General features: G+C 41.9%; 4 protein-coding genes across 4 annotated transcripts; 2 read left to right on the top strand and 2 right to left on the bottom strand.

Annotated features, from left to right (window-relative positions):
* Nucleotides 1–856: 856 nt before the first annotated feature.
* Nucleotides 857–4,622, bottom strand: LOC111232847 (tripartite motif-containing protein 16-like). Its single transcript, XM_022760514.1, has 11 exons — nt 3,997–4,622; nt 3,548–3,643; nt 3,184–3,417; nt 2,902–3,064; nt 2,738–2,830; nt 2,583–2,633; nt 2,421–2,471; nt 2,267–2,320; nt 1,896–1,970; nt 1,591–1,793; nt 857–1,420 (listed from the first exon to the last, which is right to left on the bottom strand). The coding sequence occupies exons 1-11, from the start codon at nt 4,504–4,506 to the stop codon at nt 1,085–1,087; spliced, it is 1,866 nt and encodes a 621-aa protein (XP_022616235.1). The 5' UTR covers nt 4,507–4,622; the 3' UTR covers nt 857–1,084.
* A 568-nt stretch (nt 4,623–5,190) lies between these two features.
* LOC111232878 lies at nt 5,191–8,608 on the top strand. The gene is made up of 5 exons (XM_022760556.1): nt 5,191–5,242; nt 5,891–6,801; nt 6,883–7,015; nt 7,708–7,785; nt 8,250–8,608. The coding sequence occupies exons 2-5, from the start codon at nt 5,891–5,893 to the stop codon at nt 8,433–8,435; spliced, it is 1,308 nt and encodes a 435-aa protein (XP_022616277.1). The 5' UTR covers nt 5,191–5,242; the 3' UTR covers nt 8,436–8,608.
* On the bottom strand, nt 8,604–13,111 carry mfrp (membrane frizzled-related protein). Its single transcript, XM_022760555.1, has 11 exons — nt 12,955–13,111; nt 12,617–12,784; nt 12,230–12,449; nt 11,453–11,583; nt 11,243–11,368; nt 11,075–11,151; nt 10,823–10,971; nt 10,513–10,643; nt 10,038–10,172; nt 9,699–9,826; nt 8,604–9,604 (listed from the first exon to the last, which is right to left on the bottom strand). Exons 1-11 carry the CDS (start codon nt 13,058–13,060, stop codon nt 9,380–9,382), a joined length of 1,596 nt encoding a protein of 531 aa, XP_022616276.1. The 5' UTR covers nt 13,061–13,111; the 3' UTR covers nt 8,604–9,379.
* Nucleotides 13,112–16,351: 3,240 nt separating this feature from the next.
* On the top strand, nt 16,352–22,765 carry cfb (complement factor B). The gene is made up of 19 exons (XM_022760478.1): nt 16,352–16,489; nt 16,642–16,754; nt 17,838–17,985; nt 18,179–18,364; nt 18,577–18,747; nt 18,937–19,035; nt 19,196–19,338; nt 19,473–19,614; nt 19,747–19,881; nt 20,040–20,144; nt 20,248–20,385; nt 20,463–20,572; nt 20,675–20,801; nt 21,255–21,402; nt 21,547–21,620; nt 21,747–21,838; nt 21,953–22,085; nt 22,168–22,217; nt 22,306–22,765. Exons 1-19 carry the CDS (start codon nt 16,438–16,440, stop codon nt 22,486–22,488), a joined length of 2,349 nt encoding a protein of 782 aa, XP_022616199.1. The 5' UTR covers nt 16,352–16,437; the 3' UTR covers nt 22,489–22,765.
* The last annotated feature ends 82 nt before the right edge of the window (nt 22,766–22,847 follow it).

The following is a 22,847-nucleotide window of genomic DNA, read 5'->3' as shown; positions in this document are numbered from 1 at the left end:
TTTCCTCTGTGTTTAAATGCATGAAATGAATTATTGTGAATCAAAAATAGAGAGATGTGTCAGTTTTCAGAGCTGAAAATACCGTGGAGTTTTGTTCACAAATACCTGCTTTAAAGACGCATCAAAGTTGAGTTGTATGAGCTGAGATTGAGGTTCATGTCCATCACATTAATCCATTACATGTTGACACTGACACCGCACTCCTTTTTCTACACCAGCAGTTTTTTATTTTTTTGTTGTTTTAAATCTCAAATTCATATTTTGCACCCTGTAGCCCAGTGTTTGTTACATCTCTCTAACTTTTTCAACCAGGACAGGAAACAACAAGCTGTTGCCCCCATGTAGAAAAATGAATTTCATTGTCCTCCTGTGAATAGTGTTGAATTACTTGAGTTAACTGGCACAAAGGTTACGCTTATGAATGTCTGGGATAGAAGAGAAAAGACTGTTTCCTCCAAGAGAGCGAGGAGTTGAGAATACACTACGAGTTATTACATATTAAAAAAATCATGACTTGTCATTGCAGGTTTATGTTATATAACATCTTACCTGTGTCCAGTGAAAGAAATGTGTGGACAAAAGACCAATGAAGGTCAAATTATTCTTTCCATATCCATGTGGGAAAACGAAAGATACTACAGATACAGATAAGAAAGGAGGGGGGCTAAAAGCATCCAGGTCACCGACGTGTAGGACTCACGATAAGATCAGGAGGATCATGATATACATATTAACAAAATAAATACTGGGGGCTATTTGAACCATCAACAGTCCCAAGATGTAAATGTTTATTTAAGAAATATGTTTGTTTTTTTAAAAAAGGTGTACAATGAAATGTGTGTTTTTTACTCCTTTATTTACTTTAAAAGACGTTTTTGAAAGATTTACATCAGAATAATAAAAGGTGGGTGCAAAAGGAATATTATGAAGCCAGATACTCATGAACAGTTTTGTTTTTCATCTGGAAGGACCTCCAGAGCAAGAAGACATGTACTTCCTTATTCAAATTTCGCAAAGTCACATGCGTACCACCAGACAAGCAGGTTATATCAAAACAAGCAAGAGCCCATCATTCATACACAACTTAATCCAATTGAGAAACAGTCACTGTGGCCCCTACTCCTGCCCAGAACCTGAACCCTGGGTACAGTGGGCCGGTGAACTGGGTCTGGTGCCGGTGGATGAGTTCAGCCTGGTTGTTGGCGATGCGGTAAAAAGCCAGAGTCCCGACAAGTTGGTCCAGATAGACGCCGATCCGCTTGGCCTTAGGTGAGCCCAGGAGTTTTTCCTGCCCATCGTGCCAGAAGGAGAAGCCAGTCCCGGACCAGTACAAGCTCCAGGACAGGGGATTGTGGCCCAAACGGCTTTTGTCATCAGAACCTTTCCGTTCCATCTCCTTGTGGGCCACGCCAATGGTGAACTGCACAGTGGGACAGAGAAAGGTAGGTTAAAAAAAAAAGAAGCCAGACATCCAGATGTGAATACATGAATGTTGCTGTCAAATATGAACTGATTTCAATAATTTATAGCATGAAGCACATGTCTGTATCTGAAACCCCTCCATTTCCCCACTGATATCTAAAGATCCACCTTCTGGCCGGTCCACTCCACCTCCCAGTAGTAAGGGCTCCCAGCCAGGGGCTCCCTGCAGAAAACCTGTCTCCAGAAGTCGAAGCGTTCAGGATGGTCTGGTGGGTTCAAGTTTTCAGCCCGCATCGTGGCCTTATGACCTCCGTCTGACAGCAGCACATGGCGATACGAGGTGTTGGGGTCCATGGTGGGCTCAAAGCGAACTGAAGAGAGAGGATGTATTTTAGTGAAGACACCGTACCCCCTGAAGGCTTTGACACTGTGGTCTCTATTCTGTTTCATATTGTGGACGATGATGGACTTACATTTTAACAATTCATCTCTAGACTTTGGTTCTGGATTCACAGGTCCCACTGTTGTGTAACCTCGGTTAATATGACCTTAAACAAACAAAAGAAATGCTAAATATCATGTGAGCAAGTTAAATAACATTAGTTATATTGAGTTAATTAAGATTAACAGTTGTGATAGTAGTTTACACTGTTGATTTTGATATTTTACTTTGTGTACTGCTCCTTTAAATAGCTATCTGTAAATACCTACAGTGCTACAGTTGTTATAGTAGGTGCTAAGAGCACAACACAAATACTATTATATAAATCAGGGATTTTCTACATCTACAAGATAAAGTAGTTGATTAATATGTGCAGGCAGTTTCTGAAGGTTTTGTATTTACCTGGAGGTCGATGAGGAGGGAAGGGTGGAGGAGGGGCTGAAGCTTCACAAACAACTGAACAAAGGGAACAGGCAAACCAAAGAAATCTCAAACTCATGACCTCAAATATCAGAGAAACTTTTTCATGTAGTGTGGCAGGCGTTATTATTGTTACCTTGAGCACATGCAGGATGTAAAGCTGGATATTTGGATGAAGAATTGTGCCCTGGGAAAAAGCAAAAAATATTAACTTAGAAACTTTCTAAGTGCCACAGTTAAATATTTTCATATCCAAGACACAGACTGTACTGTGTATTAAGTTTCTAAAGTAACTTACCTTGAGCTCGTGGAGGTGGCAAAGGTGGAGGGTCTGTTGTCATTTCATACACTACAGAAAAGAGAGGATGAGTTGCGAGAAGCACATCTCTAAATGTCCCTATCTTCAGTATGTAGGTAACAGTAAATACACTGGATGATTTTAAGTTTCTGTACCTGTGTTTTGTGCACTGGCCTGCCCACAGTTATCAGCTGCTGTAGTGTCTACTACTGCACCATTGGGTGTTGAAGCCACAGGGCCATGATTCACTATAAAGAAAAGACAAGTTTTGATTGAGAGGAGAGGAGAGGAGAGGAGAGGAGAGGAGAGGAATACTGACCTAATGTGAGGATCTTGGCCAGGCTGGCTTTGCAGAGCTCCTGTACTGACGTTTGTAGTTCTTTCATGACTGAGCGGATGGAGGCTACCACCGCCTCCTCCTGACTCAGCACTGACTCTCTTGTGACACCCATCTGACCCAGGGGCTCCATGGTTAGGAAATTCTTGAGAACAAATGACAAAATATCACAATTGACAGAAGTTCTCATTTTATTGATTGTGAAACTTATGCTTTATTTATCCTGTGAGATTCAAATGAAATCAAATTCCAGCAGCTCATTACCTTCAAGAAGCAGATGTGGTCCTGCATGTCAGCCAGTCTGCTCAGCTCTTCACTCCTCCAGCGGAGCTGTGCCACCTCCTGCTCCAGTCTGTGGATCTGGCCCTCAACCTGACTGCCTAAGGAGGTCTCATGGGTGCTGAGGAGCTCACCAACCTGGGTGCCTGTTCCATTCACATTCTTGGCTAGCTCTGCGAATAAATCTGTGCTCTCTTGCTCTAGAGCCTGGACCAAGGCCTGGGAGTACAGAGAGAGGAAGAGGAGGATCAAAGAGGATGAGGAGATGATGAAAACAGGGTACAAAGACACACATGTCATGAACAGATCTACAAGCAATACATCAGACCAAACAATAATTGTCACTTACCTTGTGTTGGCGAGCAGCATGTGGAAGCTCCTTAAGCGTCTTTTCAGTCTCCTGAATTCTCCTCTGTACCTCTGCCTGCATGTGAACAAGCTCTTGCTATTACACACACACACACACACACACACACACACACACACACACACACACACACACACAGCTTAGTATAGAAAACAAGACACACACCCTGTTGGGCAGTGATTTACTTAGTAATTTGTGACATCACAAAATATATATTTATATATTACATCTGACAGGAATACACACAAAAGACAGCTGTTTTACAAATACTTCAAGATCAGCTACATTTTGGAAATGCCACATATGAGAAAACACAGCTCTAGATTCACCTGAACCTCATCTTTTACACCAAGACCAGCATGAGAGAAACCAACTACAAAAGAGCACTGACAATATTACTCTGGTGATAATTAGCCTTTTCCATTACATACCTGTCTCTCCTTCCTCTCTTCCTGTGGTTTGAGCACACGATGCCCGTTGTGTCCATGTTGGCAACACAACTCACACACACACTCCTTGTCTTCGTGGCAAAATAGGTCCAGGGGTCGGTTGTGTTGAGGGCAGGGTCTGGGTTCCACTAAAGGAAGCTGAGGGTACATGCTGCCCTGTTGTGGCCCCATATCTGGTAGGACCTCCAGGTAGACAGGCATCGATGGTGGGGCTGAGGAGGCAGCTGTGGAGGAGCTCTGCTTGAGGCTGTTGGTTCTCAGTTTTTCCATAGCCTCCACAAGGACAGTGCTCTTGGCCAGCGAGGGCCGAGGGTTGAAGACCTGCCTACACTGGGGGCAGCTGTGCTGACCCTTGCTATCTCCCTTGTCCCAGTGGCTCTGGATACAAGCCAAGCAGTATGAATGGCCACAGGGTAGAGTGGCAGGGTCCTTCAGGGTATCCAGGCATACTGAGCAGACAAAGGTCTCCTCCTCAGTCCAGGCAGAGGCCATATGTTGCTGGGTTGAAGGAGAAAAGGTGAGTTAGTTTTCTCAGAGGTCAGACCTGGATATATACCGATAACTACAAGGTTCCCTGCTCAAGTCGGCTGAAGAAATAGGAAATGCACACAAAGATGGCAAGTTTGAAATGCCAGTTCACATGAATCACATGCTGCTTAAAAGCTGAAGCAACCTGGGTTCAGGGTGGAGCTGGAAGAACAGGTGGGGTGAGGAATTTCCCTCGTCACAGGTTCTTTCCAGTTGGTCAAATGATAAATATTAGGCCTGGTGAACAAATGGCAACTTTATGTCACTGCAAAAATTAACTAATAACCATCAGAAATTGATCAAGAGAGTGATGTTAGGCTCTTTATGAACTAAAACTGTATTGAAGCCTGGTTTTAGTCAACCCAGTAAAAGAGACAGGCCTCATCAATGCACAGTCAAAAGAAGGTAGACTGGTTTTTCAGCTGAAGGCGTGACGTCTGGTGATGTAAATTTCAAACAATGGGTTGTTTTCCCAATGAATTCATCAGTGAATAATGTTAAAAATGCCACTCACACCCGCCCTCTATCTATTTGCATAAAAACAAAAAACAAACAAAAAAAAAAGTTGTGAAATAAGTTTGGCGTCAACACAGCGCAGTGAAGGCAACACTGACGCGCATGAAGCTGTTATGCGCCATATTGGTTAATGGCAGTCGGCGGCTATCGGAGGGAGACAGCTGCTGTTTATTCAACTTTCAAGGTGAATGTTTTCCGCTTTCAAATTACATTTTACATTTGACATTCGGTCACTGGCGTATTTTTGACTTCCTGTTGGACATGTCGCAACGCTGTCATTGACCAAATCCCAAATTTTAGGACCGCGATACCACTGATATTGAGCAGCTCTCTGTTATGCTAGTTTATGCTAATTTTTTTGCTAGCTAGTTAGCGTGCGTACATGTTTGATAGTTTCATGCCAAATTAGATCTTGAATGCTCCCAAACGTGATTGTGACAGCTTTATGCGGTAGTGGATAACCCACAAATGTGACACTTATATGTAATATGTTTGCATACGTCGCTGACAGAGCTCAGATAGCTATCTAGCAGTTGTAGCTGTCAGGCAAAGTTTGCAAGACAAAGTGTAACTGTGATGATTGTCAAGTCCGTGTAAACCTGAGCTTATATCAGCTGGGTTTTTAAGAGACAACAGGTCTATCTACTCCACCAGCTCATGCTAACATTTCCCCAAAAGGTGTCCATCTCATCTACAGGTAGAAACAGTGGTATTTACTGTTTACCTACGCTGTCACATAGACTGAAGTACTCATGCTGGTGTAGTTAATGATGCCCCATTGACTGACACCTTTAAGACTCTTTGAATCTTTCTGTTTGTTTTTTTTCATAAGATGTTTAGGGGCCCTCAAATCCTGACCTGGTCTTGTCCCATAAGGTCATTGCTGCTATTGAGAGAGTCCCACCTCTGCACTTTCTCTGGGCACACTGGTGCTGTATGGCAGGGCGCAAAACATGGGAAGGAAAGCAGATACAGCGTGCTTCCTGAAAGAGGCAGAAGCAAGGAGGGGTCATCATTGTCCTCCGAGACTGTATCCTGTGCAATACAGCTGTCTTTATTTAACTCGTACTGTGGTAATCATCATCTGAGAGAGGCTTCATTTCAAAACCTCCTATCCAAAGCCATTTTACCCAGCCATCATCACCCCTATCTGGTTTCTACCTCTGTAAAAGACAAACGAGTGTCTGATCCTTGGAAATGCACTGCAGTGGAAGATTCAGGTCAAAACCCCAAAGCTGTGAGAACTTATCAGGACTGTTTAACCAACACAACTTGCCTTCAACCCTGGAGAAGACCTTGGGACAAAGTTTCATTCACTTTCACCAATAAGACTCAATGCAACCCTCCTCAAAGCCATTTATATTACAGACAGCACTTTGTCAGACTTTTCAGCTTGTCAGCAGATACACCACAGACTTTAAACCACTTTTACAGTAGAACACAAGCCTCTAGCCTCTTTCTTCAGCATATCAAAGCTATCCATCAGGCTGCCACTCGGGTGGTAGATGGCTGGAGAGACTGTCTATCCCCGGAGAATGAAAACAGGTGTCGAAAGAGACTGGAGCCCAACTTAAAGCTCTATGATGTGGAAAAGGGGAGAAAAGCAGCAAGTCAGAGCCAAGGAAAGAACCAGGGGAGATGGGCATCTGTCCTGGTCTCCCTCTGTTCTGTTGAGGGGCAACCGGCGTTTCTCTTCACCCTGCGCTCCAGCACATTGAAGGGCAGGCACAAGGGAGATGTCAGGTGAGTGGCAGGCTATAAACAGACTAAACTGTATTACAAACATTCAGTAGAGTATGTGTCCTTATTTCCATTTGTGTGTAGCTTTGCAGGAGGGAAGAGCGATCCATCAGACAGAGATGTGGTGGCCACAGCGTTGAGGGAAGCCCGGGAGGAGCTGGGTGTTAATGTGGGAATGGAGAGGGTCTGGGGTGTCCTGAAGCCTCACAGGGACATGGTGAGTGGGACTGTTTTGTCTTAAAGAGTTTAAGCCATGCGTTGAAGCATTGAGCTGTACTTAACTTTGAAAAGAATTTATCATTTCAATATTTCACTATTGATTGAACTGTCATCTATTTTTTATTTATAAGTAATTCTGTGAACATCAGTTAGAATAATGAAATTAGTAAAAATATTAATTGCAAATTCCAAGAGCTCCAAGTTGATGGTTTCATCTGACCAGCAGTTCAAACCCAGAAATTTTCTGTTTATGATGATATAGCATCAAATCCTCACATTTGAGAATCATGGACCGGGATAAATCACTAACATCTATTTGTTAGTTAATCAGAATTGTTGATGATTCATTTTCCATTGATGTAATAACCAATTAATCAATAAATTGTTCCAGGACTTGTCTTAAATTCAGTGTTAAATTAGGCCTGCAGAAACTTGTCTTTATGTCTACTACTATACAGGCTCTGCTTTGTTATACAGACAGCGACAGATGGATTAATCTATCTTCATAATAAAAAAAAAATACAATATCTTGCTTCATGTCACTTATTCAAACACACAAACTCACATCTTACCTAAAACAAAGCTTAACATTTCATTATACTTGTGTAATTGTCACAATGTTTTTTGGTAATTTGATTGTTTTGAATACAAAATATGTGTTAAGTTTGTGTCTTTTGTGTGTCCCTCCAGTCAGGGATGGTGATTGCTCCTGTGCTGGCTAACCTCGGTCCCCTAGAGGAGTTGTCCTTCAAACCAAACCCTGGAGAGGTACAGTCATCATATTTTTTTTTTAGCATTACCCCACATTTTATATCTACTTGAAATGGACAGGGTTCCACATGTGTAAATCACCAGAGGTTTTGTTTTTGGACATGGTTCTGTATTTATTAAGTCATATATTATACACTTTGTTTTGGTGTGTTTTCCCATAACAGATACTTTGCAGATTTAAAGAAATTTCTCTTTTTTTTTCTGGTGTTATGAAATCACATCACAGTCACTGTTGGCACCAAACGATCTTCTGTGGTGACTGTTTCATATCATCAACCAAAACACTACAGTTCAGCTTTGCTGCTTTTATGTCTGTCTGTTTCCTCACTGACTTTTTAAACTACCAATGTAAAAGTACACTCAAAAAAACAATTAATCAAACAGCTACCATAAAAACACACCTCTTTTCTGGTTGGTATCTATTAAGAACCAAATATGTGATGTGCTTGTTTCCATCCCAGGTGGAGGAGATCTTCACCTTGTCATTGTCCCACTTGTGCAACCCCCAGAACTGTGGCTACACACACTTCCGCACTGGTGACAAGTATGGATACACACTCCCAGTGTTTCGTAATGGCAAGCATCGAGTGTGGGGCCTGACCGCCGTCGCTTTAGACCATACCCTGAAACTCATTGTTCCTCCTTAGCAGCTCGGTCACTGTTACTTCACAGTTTACAAATGTAAAACAGACCTGTCATGAGACTCAAAGATCTGATTATGAGAAATGTGCAATCAAGCCTTGTGTAGCAAAATCATTTCAGTAACACACACACACACATATATATATATATATATGTGTGTGTGTGTTTATATATATATATATGTAATGGACTTGATTTTCCAATGCTTATAAATACTCTTTTTTTATTCAAGAGTTACCAGTTAAGTGGATTTTAACTGAGATAACCTTTGTCACATGAGGAGGTGAGCATCTGTTATATTTTATCATGCTTACTCAGTCAAGCAAAACTGTAAAAAAAAAACTTCATGATTTCCAGTTAGACTCAACCCATGACTGTTTCCCATTTTATCTCACACTATGTCAAATATGGACTGTTATAAACACTGAAAAAATACAGGCACATTATGTAATGTGTTGTGTTCAAGGACAATGCATTAGAAGTTGTTTCAAAGGTATTCTGTGTGTATTGTTCATTCTCTCTTCTTAGATATGTTTTTACATGATTTACATGACATCAAAACAATAAATAGTGCAAAAAGACAATTTATACCAGTATGATTTGATTTTCTATTGGAGGCTGAAAACTTCCATTTGGTTTAGTCAATCACACAAAAACTTAAAAAACTTTTCATTTGAGTACTTAAAAGCTTTTCTTTTAAAATGGCTACTGTGCCACAATTTTCTGTATGTATCATATGAGTTTTATGGGCAGGAGTGTTAAGTGAGGGTCATGCTGCTTTCTACAACACAGCAATTGAATAATGTCCAGAAAAAAAGATCTCCAGTTCTGTAAAACGCAAACTTTTTGTCCTGACATGTTGCCGCAAATCTGGTGTGAAATGTTTTCAGGAGATGATCTCTCATCTCTCTTACTAACAGCACAACTGTAACTTCAAACTCTTGAAGCATCAAGGCAGCGAGCACTCCATGGGGTCCTGTGAGTCGGGCAGGAGGTGGCAGTTGAAGGGCCAGCTGAAGGAGAGGAGATCCAGGGCTTGGCTGCATTGCTGCTCAGCTGAAGAGCAAACTGAGCGGCAGGGCTGTAGGACGCCACCCTGAGGGCTGCACTGGGGCAGGAACATCCCACACACCAGCCTCTGCAGGGGTTTGAAGCAGGCCAGCTCCATCAGCACCTGGACAAGAGCACAGGGGCTCAGTCTTTGAAGATTATACATCAGAAACATGAGAATAAAGGTAAATTAGATACGCTGTGAAGGTGGCTTTTACCCGGTACTGTCGCAGAAGTGTGGCAGCTTCTCTCTGATCAGCAATGGACAGCCAGATGTTTGGGAATGAGGTGAGGTTGTAGCTGAGGCCCTGGCACATCTCTACCTCTATAAACTCACATGATGAAGCTGAGGGTATGGCAACAAGAAATCATTGCTTTGGTATTCAGAGAATCAGAATTCATAGTCTAATTCTCAAAGGAAGTTATGATATAATCTATTTAGTTATTTTGATAAGGACTGATTTTGGTTTTAGAGTGATTTCAACAGCAAAACTCTGGAAACAGAAACTACTGTATCTATAACAGTCTGATCGGGGTCAGAGATAACAGGGACTCACTGAAGGGAGGGTAGGTGGAGTTGCCACAGCCCTGTTCATCTGCTCCGTCAGGGCAGTCGTTCCATCCATCACACAACCACTGCGGCTGAAGACACTCCCCTGTACTGCAGGCAAACTGCCTGGGACCACATGTCCCTTTAGATAAAGAAAAAAAAACAGGAGAGTTATGGTAAGATAAAGGAGGCTGTAAAGAGCAAAGGAAAAAGGATAGGGAAAAAAAGAAAGTAACAGCCACTAAATGATTTTAAGGGAGGTCAACAAAGCTTCAGGTGTAAACTTTAAGGAAACGGAGAAGGACAGAAAGAAAGGAACCAAAGAAGGAAGAAGGACCAAAGAAAGGCATTACAGGAAGAGAGGAGGGAGAAACAAGAAGTCAGAAAGTAAAACAAAGTATGAAAACAAGGATTAGAGGCAAATGAAATAATAAAGGCACCAACAACACAAATGAATTAACTTCACAAAAGCAAGAACTCACGGTCCAGTACAGACACAGCCTGATATGTTGCATTGAAGCCGCTGTCGGCCACTCCCTCATCAGCCACAAACACCACAGTCATGTGGGGGCCAGAGGAGGTCAGGTCTGGTGGGAAGGTTGTACCACAAAACCTGAGACAAAGGCAGAGGAAATAAAAGATGCTTCAGAACGTTGTGGTTGTATAACTAGCACAAACAAAGACACATTTATTTACCCCCAATGTACAGGATTTAAACAACAGAAAATATAGCAGAGTAATATAAAATCTGATATGCAGATAATGAAAGATCAAGGCTGTTGATGGTCTCACCTTCCCAGGACTCTTCCAGCTCCGGTGTCGACACTGTCGTGCACCTCCACGTAGTCAAACTCACACACGTCCTGAGTCTCCAGGCTGAAGTTCGTGAAGCTCAGTGTGATGACGTGTCCCTCCTCAACAGATAGATACCATATACACAACTAATGGAAGAAGAAGAAGAAGAAGAAGAACTGGGGTTAGGCAAAGCCAACAAGACAGCCACTTCAGACAGTGTTTAGCAGGCCATAGTGGTTTTGAATATACCTGCTGGTGAGGATAAGGCTTTGGGTGGTTTGGACTTGACAGGTAACCATAAGGACCAGTCTTCTGCCCACCACATTCTGTAAGTAGAGTTCACTCTTGAGTCTTACGACCTTTTCAAGTGTGTTTTGATTTACATTTCTGTTTTTAACTCGGTTTCCACACTTTTACCCTTGTGTTTATGGCTGCAGTTTGCCTCATCTGTTTGGTCGTGGCAGTTTGGATGACCGTCGCACACAGACACAGGCAGCAGACAGCGACCACTGTCACACATGAACTCTTCTCTGGAGCAGCTCTCTGTGAGTACAGACATGCGCCGATGCACATAAATCCATATGAGAATGAGCAGCAGTATACATGCACTTCCAGATTCCTACTCACTGTGTCCGGGCAGTATGGCCCTGTACTGAGCTGTGAAACCGGTGCCTGCAATGCTGCCATCAGAGCGAAAGGTGACCCACACTGTGCTGCTGTTTGTGTTGACTGTTGGTGGTGCTACGTTACCACAGAACCTGCAGGAGAGACATACAGGCCTTTTATTGTATTTCACAGCTTTGGAGTTGCCACTCGTGTCTGAACTTTGCACCATAAATTCTTAAAAGGATTTGTGAGAAGGAGTTGACTAACATTTTTGCAGTTTCATGAATCATGTTACGACACTTTCCAAGAATACAAATAACCAAAATGGTCAAAGTATTCACATGAATTGAAATCTTTCCAAGAAACCTTCAGTACCAAGAACTACCCTATAATAATCATGCACAGCCCTTTAGTGCCATCTACCAGCAAATGAAGGTAATGACATGAACCCTAACAATTTTCCCTCAGGCAGAACATGCATAAAAATTATACCTTGATGAATTTGTTTCTCTTAGGTTTCCAGGATCGACAAGCATACAGGCTTGAGTTGAATTTCAGGGCTGTGACATTCGTATACACTCAGATGTGTATTTGCCAGAACACATCCATACTTTGCCTCTCAACACTTAAACTACTTTGGTGAAAGCAGAAACATCTTACATTTATAGGCCTTTCTGAAAAGAGTGACAACATGAGACAAGGCAACCAAAAATAGTGCAAAGTTCAACTTGTGTCATGGAAACTGACAAAGGCCCTTCATTCAAGACCATTCATGGTGCTCGCTGGGGTCGCACCAACCTGGTGACCACAGAGCTCTGCTCCGTCTGCTCCTGCACCTCCAGCCAGTCAAACAGGCAAGGAGACGGTCCCTCCACAGTCAAATAGGAAACATGGATCTGAACCAAGGAGGGGGGTGGGACTCTGATCACCCACACACACAGGGAGTTGGGGGGGTAGGAGCCGGGGTGGTTTGGAGAACTGAAACTGCCTTCTGAGTCTGTCAATACACCTCCACAACCTGACAAGACAGAAAGGAATACCTGGTCTCAGTTACACAAAGATGACAGGACGTCCAGATTAAGAAATGGTAGCATTTGTGTTGGGTAGACATGAAATTGACCATGCTAATTTTGTATACCACATGTCAATATTAGAGTAAGTGGGCATATTTTTTGAGCCGCCTACGTGTTTCAAACAAGGGGACCCTCGTGGGCTGTGGTGCGGCTGTACTGTCCCGCTGACTTCTGTTGGAAGGGATTGTGGGTAAAATATGCGACTCTCCATCTCCTGCATTCAATATGTCTGGAGGGCCGGTGGACAACACCTGATCCTCCACTGCCTGGTCTTTTATCTCTAAACCGGGGAGAACACAAACACACAGGATGGAAACATGACAGGATGTCTGATCAGATTCTTCCCAAATAGAAAAGTAATTAATTCTTGCACATATTGAGAAAAAAACAATGTACTTTAATTATTGTAATTTACAGTAATGACTGATTCGAGGTGCAGCAGTGACTCACGTGTGAGGATGAGGGCCAGCGCAAGTCCAAGGGCCGCTAACAGGAGCAGAGCAGCAGCAGAAACAGCCACCATCCCCCAGCCACAACCTGGCGCCCGCAGACGCATTACACACACCCCAAACAGACCCCAGCCTAGGCCTTAATGACAGAGCACACACACATTTACACACAAACTTTTTTTTGCATGTAATTTAGATGGTATTTCCCTTTCCCTATTTTCATTTGAACCTAATTGGTGTTAAAATGGCATCACGTATGGTATTAAAGAAGATCATAGACTTTAAGTGAATTCTTCAAAGCCTAGAGAAAGAAAAAGTCACAAACTGCAACAACATTTCACAGTGAATCAAAATGAAAGCTAAATATAAACTACTGGACTTTGGCTGGTTTTGCAACCGGAAAAACTGCAGTCATTGTGTAATTTGATCATGTTTTTATCTTAGTTTACTAAAGTGTTTACTCCCACAAATGTATGATACTGTTTTCAGTTAAATGGAGTCTCGTGTTGGGTTTGTAAGAGACAGATTTTAAAAATTAATAATCAAAATTAGACAGCAGAGGCCAAAATACTTTTAGTTTCCAGTGTGGGTCAAACTCTGAAAACACTGGGCCCTAAAAGTTTCCCATAATGTAACTGGGTAGTGTCTTTCATTTTCCTTCCCTGGTAAAGACCAATGTCCTTCAAGCTCCACACCTCCAGTTTGTAATACTGGCTGAGATAACCCTGATGACATCACTATGAAATCATCAGGGTTATTTTCCCACAGAGGACATAATACAGCTGTTTTCAGAGGTTGAGTAGGACAAACCACAACCAGTAAACCAGATCTTTGACATGTAAAATTGGTGGAGTGGCCGTTTTAATCCTTGGCGGAAAAGTGAAGTCAAGTGATCCAATAAAGTTACTTATCCAATACATAGACACACACAGCACTCGTGTTTAGTCACAGATAGCATGCTGATTGGCTGACTCACTAGCTGCTGGTGGTTTGATTGGTTCAGGGGTGGACGAGGATGTCCGGAAGCCCTCCACTCTCTCCTCTCGCTCCCCTTCCAGCTCAAACGCAGGGTTGCAGAAAACATTCTGTGAGAAGCGGAACGGGGAAAAGTGGAAATGAAAATGACAAACTGTCAAAAAAAAAAAAAAAAAGGAAAACGTCATACAGTTACAGTTACACCTAAATATATTCTTCCTCTTTTAAAGGACAAGCAATTCATAAGCATTGAAACACACCTTTACTTATTTGAGCACACTTTGCGGTTTTGCTGCTACAGTTTTACTTGGTCTGATATGACCAGTAGCTCGTGGTTGCTAATGTTAGCTAATATTAACAAACTTCAGATAAATATCGCCATGTAACAGACATTACTGAGTGATTTTGCTAACTTTATATGGGGTTTATTTACCTCCTCTCAGTCAGATCACCTAATGATGTGAACACAACATTGACATATTATCATCTTTTAAGTTGTAATAGCAAACTTTTTACCAAACAGTTGCTTATTTCCACATTCAGCAGTTATGGAGCAGGATTAGCATTTATTTGGAGTTGTGTTTTTGGCGTCCTGGCAAATATAAGTCCAACAGTGGTGTGCCATTAAGACAAACAAGCAAGCAGTGCTCTAAAGCTAAAAATGGACACCTGGATACCAACATGAGTGAGCGAGAATGAACCAAAACATTGGACTTGTGGACCGAACAGGTCTTGGGAACTGTAGCTCCAACCTGCTATCATCATGTAAGTGCTGCTTGTGGCCACAGTGGCCACTGTTCAGCAAAAATTATATGGTCTCGTTTTAAACACTAACCCACAGTAGTTACAGTTACAATGGCCATACAATGGTTTCTGGCCTAACCACACAGCTGAGACGTAGGTTTGCGATTCATAAGACAATACTGTGAACACAGCCACATTAACCTATCAGGGGCCCTGAGCCAAATGTTGCACACCCCAAATGAATTAATTAAGGTCATTCTTTACCTTGTTTTGACAATGTCACACTAGCTTTCTCTTGTGATTTCAATCCTATCATGGTCTTCATCGGGAAAATAAGTTGAAAGTGAAATATAATGATATAAAATCAGCCTGTGAGTTTGCAAAAGATCCACCACTAGTGAACAGACTCCATCTGCAGATGTAGACCATGTGGTAATGGTTGAAAGCTCTGGAAAAAAAGTTTTTAAGTGGACCTTGAATTGTTTTTCACCAGTGGACTCTAAATGGACTTATCCAACCTCTCATCCTTACTCACCTTGTAAATATCTGAGGAGTCTGAGTATACAGCGACTTGGCTGAGGTCAGACATCTTAATCTGTGGTCCCCTCTCACAGGGAACTCTAGTCAGTCCTCCTCTTCTCAAAGAGCCTGATATTGGGATAAATGCATCCAGGATGACACTGTGATGGAGCCATTTCTCTATGAGAAAGTGTTAACAATGTTTTCCTGGGTTTTCTTATCATTGTTCACTTTCTGCTCCGACTATAGGTTTCCACTGTAGGGTAGAAAGCTTGCAACCTCCTCCTCCAGCAGAGCATAGCAGAGCCCTTTGTTGGACATCTATCAGCATAATCCAGGTAAAAATTAAAAATAAAAACACAACATAATGCACATCAAATAATGTTCAAACTCCAGTCATCAAAATATCCTTGTTTGCTGCTATTTGTCCTTTTGTCTAGTGTAGCACAAGCAGCACCGACCTGTGTTTCTCTTGTTTTTTGATGGTGTGTGAGTGGTTACAAAAGAGTTTTAGAAACTCCTTCACAGTGCTGAACAAAGCCGAGTCAGCTGAGAGGACTGAGCACCAAGGAGGAGGAGGAGGGAGGTGATAGGGAAGGGGAGAAGGGGTGAGGGTGGAGGTAGAGCTGGGGATCCCTGTTAAATCTCTATAATCCCCGTAATGATCTTTTAAGCTTCTAAAATGTTTTATTCACATGCACGCTTGCAAACCTGAGCGAGCAGGAACACAAACACAAAAAATGCTAAACATTGGCACAAAGACAACACAGTTTGAGTCATTTAGAAATAATTCTGGGTAATTAGGCATCAAAAACAACAACAGTGCTGGGATGAGGTTTGGTTTGGGAATGGTGAATAACAGCTTGAAGTGCTCAAGAGATTTGAAATTGCATTAGTTTCACAAAGCCGGCTCATGAAATTGCAGTTGAGTTTCCTATAATAGATTTTTATTTAAAAGTTTTCGAGCAGCTTTATATTAGGAAGTAATATAAAAAAATGTCACCAAAGAAATATCAGAATCCTAAAGCAAGAGAACAAGAAAAACCTAGTCCAACCAGAAATGAAAGTAACAGCTCAAATCTGTGTCCTGTTCTATATTGCTCAATTCCTCCTTCTCTTTTTGCTGCTGCTGTGTTAATGGGTAATCAGTCATCAAATAAAGCACCCTCCTGCAGGTCAGTGCAGACACTGTTGCTGTGATTTCTGTCACTCAAAGACACAAACCCAGCTGATACAGAGTCCAGTCATGTATGTCAAGTCTATACTGTGGATCCTGCTCTTCTTCTTTGTTCAGGAGGGTGAGCATTTCAACTCTATTTTTATTTGTTGTACATTTTTGTGAGATTATGTCACATTCATATGGCTCTGTGCCATATGCCTGTGTTGACGCATTACATCTGTGCGCAGAGATTCATGTTTATCACCAACATGTCTACTGTTTGTGCTCCAGTGTCCCTGCTGGAGGTAGAGTATAATTATGAAGATGAGATATACGACGAGCCACAGCCTCTGAACTGTTCGACTACAGAGAGCATCAAAGATGGACATGTCACATACTCACAGGTAAAAATAACACACTGTACATTAGAGCTGACTTGATTAATTGATTAGTCGATTGACAAAGAATTTAATCACCAACCATTTTGAAACACAAACAAACACTCTCTGGTTCCAGATTCCCCAAAAATCAGGAGTTTCTGCTTTTCTCTGATCAGTCATTTTAAATCGAATATCTTTTCTGTTTTCAAATTATTGGTCAGACAAAGAGATAATCTTGGACCCTGTAATTTTTTTCACCTAACAATAATATATTGATCAGGAGAATAATCCTTTGATCAATCTAGAGTGAAAATAATCAACTGTACAACTTCAATTTGACATCAGTTAGGATACAAGTGTTAAAAGACCAAGATGTTTGCTCCTTAAAGAGTATACATGTAATTTTTTCAGCCCCGCTGCCTTGATGTAATTGTTCCTTATGTGTTAACCTTTTAAAATACTGCACCCCCCCCCCATGGGACACTCTGACATTGGTAGCGTTACTTTAGATCGTCTGCACTGGACTCAGACTTCGCTTAACCTTGACAAATTAGACATCATTTTGAAAGCTTTATGTGTCTTCACTCTATCTGTGCAAAGTATTTTGAATACAATTTATGTTTAAGAGGCTAATAAGAGACACGTTAAACACTGCAAAACAGGTTACACGGAACTCAACAAATCAGGGACTACAGGGACAAAAAGAGGTAAAATGAAGAAAAGTAAAAAGTATTATATTAAACTATGTCAGACATAGTGATTTAAAAAAAAAAAAAGAAGAAAAGTGAAATGCAATATAAATTCAGTAGAAAGTATAAAAGTAAATTAGATTTTTTTTAAATTCATACAGTAACAAAATAATATAATACCAGTTAACAGGCTGATAACAGAAAAATAAAACTCTGCAAAAGAGAGGTTTAGAAAGCCCTCAACCAAAGTGCAGGGGCTGAAAGTAGGTAATGAGAGAAAAATGTCATGCAAGCAAAACTGCATTAGGAAGATATTTGCCGGATGGCCTGGAAAGTGAAACTAATAAAGTATCTTTTTACTGGAAGTCTTCATGTGACTTAATTTAACTCCATAAGTGACCACGTGTTTCCTCCGCAGGGGGGGCTGGAGGGCAGTGTGCTGACCTATCACTGTGGCCCGGGGAAATACCCTTTCCCCATCAGCCACAGGTCCTGTGGTGCGGATGGGGAGTGGTCGCTCATGAGATTATCCGATGGCAGACCGTTGTCACGGGCCACATGCAAAGGTAATGTTGTAGATGGTGATGCATTCAGTGTCATATGTACATAAAATGACTCTGCTGTTCTGTCTGACTTTTCTCTCAAAGCGCCACTGTGATTTTCTCCCCCCGTTCTTCTCACCCTTCCTTTCTTCCCTGTGTTCTCCTCTCCTCATCCTCCTTCCTCTTCTCTGTCCATCCTTCTCTCTCCCTCTCTCAGATGTGATGTGTCCAGCTCAGCTCCAGCTGGATAATGGTGAGTTCTGGCCCAGGGATCAGTGGTTCCGTGTTGGGATAACGCAGAGCTTCTCCTGCATGGAAGGGTTCACTCTGTACGGGTCAGCTGAGAGGAACTGCACCGTCACTGGAGAGTGGACAGGAACCACTCCTGTCTGTGACAACCATGGTGAGGAAGAAACCTCACCTCAAACAAACCATGTCTTAAAGAGCCTTTGTGCATCATTTCAAAGTGCAACATGATCATCATCTATTGCAACTAAAGTTCTATCCCAAACATTTCTATATAGCACAAACACAAATAACATTTTAAAAATAATTTGTTATCACCTTAAAAATTCTGTATTTAGTCCACTGTCGCCTTTCTGTCTTTAAATGCAGCTGACGACTGTAATGACCCAGGCGTCCCACCGGGGGCCCAGCGGTCAGGCCGGTTTCACACTGGAGAGAAGGTGGTCTATCGGTGTCAGGCTGGTCTCACTCTGCTCGGGTCGGCTGAAAGGGTTTGCCTGGAGAACACGGAGTGGAGTGGCTCAACACCTCGGTGCCAAGGTGTTTTAAATTTACGTGTCTTTCCTTTAAAACAGCAAACAATTCCTTTTTTAAGACCAAAAAAAGACTTAAAACCTCAATTAGTTTTCTGTTACTGTTACATCATTACAGCAGTACCAAAACAGTCCACAGTAAATTATCACATTATGATCAAATATGCATGCATGCTATCTTTGTGCTTTACTGCAGGCCTGAATACCTTTGACTCCCCCAGCGCTGTGGCCGAGGCCATGGCAGGGTCGCTTGCAGGAGTCATGGATGTGGTCTCACCAGACTCCAAAAAGAAAAGTGAGTATAACTTGTATCTGTGTCTGGAACATATTGCCGATGGTGTGAATGTTGCTGCACAAACAACTTTTAAGTGCATGTACATAAAGTTGTTTAACAAATATTTAAAGCAACCAGCTGAAGTCAACTGCAATGTGCAATGTGTGTGTGTCTATGTAAGCTGCAAGGATGTCCTTTGCCCGAACCGTCCGCGTGGCTCAAGGCAGTCGTATGAACGTCTTCATTTTACTGGACACATCAGGAAGCATCACAAAGGAGGAGTTTGAATTATCTAGGGGTGCCACCATTGCTCTTATCAGAAAGGTCTGTATCAGTTTTATTTGACTTAACAAGAGATGTGGGTAAAAGACAAAGGTTTACACTGGGCTACCAGTTTGCCTTTCATCCTCCATCAGTGAGTGTGAAACTAACATCTAACATCTTCATTTTCGTTCCAGTTGGACAGCTACGAGGTGCAGATCAAGTTCCACGTGTTGTCATTTGCCAGTGAAGCTATAGACATTGTGGACATCAGAGACACAGATATAAGTAGTAGCACTGAGGACGTCATACATTATCTGATGGAGTTTGACTACCATAGTAAGACTCCGCTTGTTATTCTTTCATTCATTTAAGGTCTGAAGTTGACAACCATGATGCACCAGTCTGTTCAATGGTTAATTATCAATTTATGTTTCAATCATTCAGTCTTCTGTATTTGTTCATCTGCAGGCCATGGGAGTAAGACGGGCACCAATTTGCACGCGGCGCTGCACCGTGTCAATGAGATGATCAGCTTGTTAAAGGAAAAACGTGTCGACAACCATTTTCATGAGACTCAGAACATCATCATCATACAAACAGACGGTAAAGACAAACTCATGCTCAGAAGCATCTGTCAAGCATCTCATGCTTGTCAATAAAAAGTGAAAAAAATAAAACTTTTTCAACCCTCTTAGATGTTTGGTGAACCATTAGAGCTCTATTGATATCATTACTATTTCTATTGGGTGTTTTTCTTGCAGGTTACTCCAACACAGGCATCAATCCTCAGAGAGCTCTGGCCCAGATCAGGCATGTGCTCGGCTACAGCACAACAGCCCACGATCACACTGAGGAGGCAATGCTAGGTAGCACGCTAACAAAACAAAACAAAACAAAACAAAAATCCATCTAACCAATTATATGTATCTACATCTATATCTATATCTAAATATGTGTGTGTGTTTTCAGATGTCTATGTATTTGGTGTTGGGGAGCGAGTGAACAAAGATCAGCTGAACTCTTTAGCCTCAAAGAAACGTGACGAGCATCACGTCTTCATTCTGGAAAGCTATGAAACACTGGGAAAGGTGTTCAACAGCATCATTAGTAAGTAAGAGATTGCTCCATCAACTGCCAAGGTGTTTTATGATTGCAGGTCAGTATAACATATTTTCATGATGCAGGTGACAAGAGTGTGACGATGTGTGGAGTAGCTCAGGAACACGTCTTCAGCGAACAGGTGAAAGGTGAGGTAACAGTCTACACCAAGCCCTGGCACGTCATTCTGACAGCAGTAAGAGCCTTGCACACACTCAGTCACTAAGTCACTTTTCCTATTTCATATTTAGAGTGGGTTTTCACACACACACACACACAACACTTTCTTCCCTTGTAGCCTGAATGGGGGCGTGACAAGTGGTGTTCTGGATCCATTGTGAGCCAGAACTGGGTGCTGACAGCTGCTCACTGCTTTGCCAAAGCCAGCACAGACAGAGTCTCTTCCCAAGTGGACATAGAACACGGTCAGTGTCAATATGCGAGAGTATTTTTGGAGATGGGGATTGCTATGTTGGCGCACTTTGCTACTTTCTTTAAGATTAAAAGGTTGGTGATCCTTTAATGAGTTTGGGAGCTGGGACACTGATATACCTGCTTGTTTTTAAACATTTTTAACAATATATTTTATATATAATTATATTTTTTCACCAAAATTGTACTGTTTTGCAAAAGATTTGTTGGCACACTTGCAATACCAAATCCCAATTACACTAACAGGAGAACTTTTCCAGCATGTTATCCCTGTAGGAATCAATCCATAAACTCTGACAGTGTTAGCACCTTCCCTAACTCATACGCAACACTACACTGTAGAAAATTGTAGTTTTAGGTTAAGGTTTAAATTTCTACCTGTTCACTTCAAGAACGTTGAATCTTGTTGACTTCATACTGAAACCAGCTGCTTCTCTGGTTCCCAGGTGATGGCACAGTGAAGTCCAGCAAGGTGATCATGCACCCCAATTATAACATCAAGGCACTGAGACACAGAAATGTATCTGAGTTCTATGACTATGATGTAGCTCTGGTGCAGGTGAACAAGAGTATCCCGCTCTCCTGGAAGGCCAGGTGAGACAGCCCAGAGGAAAATCTGCAGCCTTGTATTTCCATCCTTTTTTAACCTAGACAAAGGGAAAATGTACAGTATACAACCAACATAAATTTATTCATAAGTGTCATTCTTGAGTGTGTGTATACCATGTCATATTACAGACCCATCTGCTTGCCATGTACCGTACCAGCCAGCCGAGCCATGAAAAAGATCAACTCTACCTGTCAGCAGCACAGTATGTGACCTTTGACCTTAACACTCTCTAACGAGAACACAATGTTAATAATGTATTATATCAAATACAAATCTGACTAAAGGTCCTGAATAAACTTCTCAGTAAAATGAATGTGTGTGTATACAGGGGAGGAACTACTACCAAAGGAGGAGACTGCTGCCTTTTTCATCCATAAGAAAACAGAACGAAAAGAAACACATTTTCACACAAAGAGTCAGGTGAGCCGCGATTCAGACTGTGGCCTGCTTTCATGCTTAAACTCAACAATGTGGTGGAAATACATTGTTTTATATATATGTATATAATGCACTTACTTGTTTGGCTGTCTGCAGAGGCCTGCCTGTGTGGAGAAGGCAAAGCTAACACTTAAAATGCCCACCGATGTGACCTTGGACGAGTATGTACCTGACAGATTCCTCTGCTCCGGGGGCACCTCCGGATATGAGGACGCAATCACCTGCAAAGGTGTGGATTCTGCGCTTACTGTATGATAGCCACCATATTACAAGATTCACATTACAGTTACGTGTTGTCTCTTTTTGGATAGGTGACTCTGGTGGATCCATGTTTCTGCAAAAAAGAAATCGCTACTTTCAGGTCAGAAAGTTTCTCCTCATCGATAAGAGCCTGATCACGCACAGTGTAATCAGCATCATATTGACTTTTCTCCTGTTTTCAACCCCAGGTGGCCGTAGTAAGCTGGGGCACCATAGACATATGTGACCTACTCAACCCAGCTATGAGAGCGCGCAAGAGGAACAAGCCGTCTCCTGATGCGCGAGACTTTCACATCGACCTCTTCGAGATAATGCCGTGGCTGAAACAGCATCTGGGTGAGCAGATCCAGTTCCTGCCTGAGATCAACTGAGTTGATCCAGAATCAGTCTGTGCAGGTCTACTCGGACTAAGCCATAATAACGCAATTCAGAATTCCACAGCTCTTGTGAATTGATGACTTATTTTTCCACGACATGAGGGAATAATCATAACAAATCTCAGATAGTAATATCAAGTGTTTTTCTAATCCTTTATTGTCTAAATGAATACCAATGATTTCTAAAGCTGCGACGCAGTAATCTTACGTGTAAAGGAAGACTTTATTGTTAACAAATCCTAAATAACATATAAAAGGTAATTCTGCTTGATTTGTTTTCCATTTTATTCTTTCTAAACACAACATATAAAACACATGCATAATGAGGTCCTGAGGCGCACACATAACAGAAA

This window comes from Seriola dumerili, unplaced genomic scaffold (genome assembly GCF_002260705.1).
Source record: "Seriola dumerili isolate Sdu_G_001 unplaced genomic scaffold, Sdu_1.0 BDQW01000337.1, whole genome shotgun sequence".
In the NCBI taxonomy this organism is placed as follows: domain Eukaryota; kingdom Metazoa; phylum Chordata; class Actinopteri; order Carangiformes; family Carangidae; genus Seriola; species Seriola dumerili.
The sequence above is the reverse complement of the archived record's forward strand: the minus strand, read 5'-3'. Positions and strand labels throughout refer to the sequence as shown.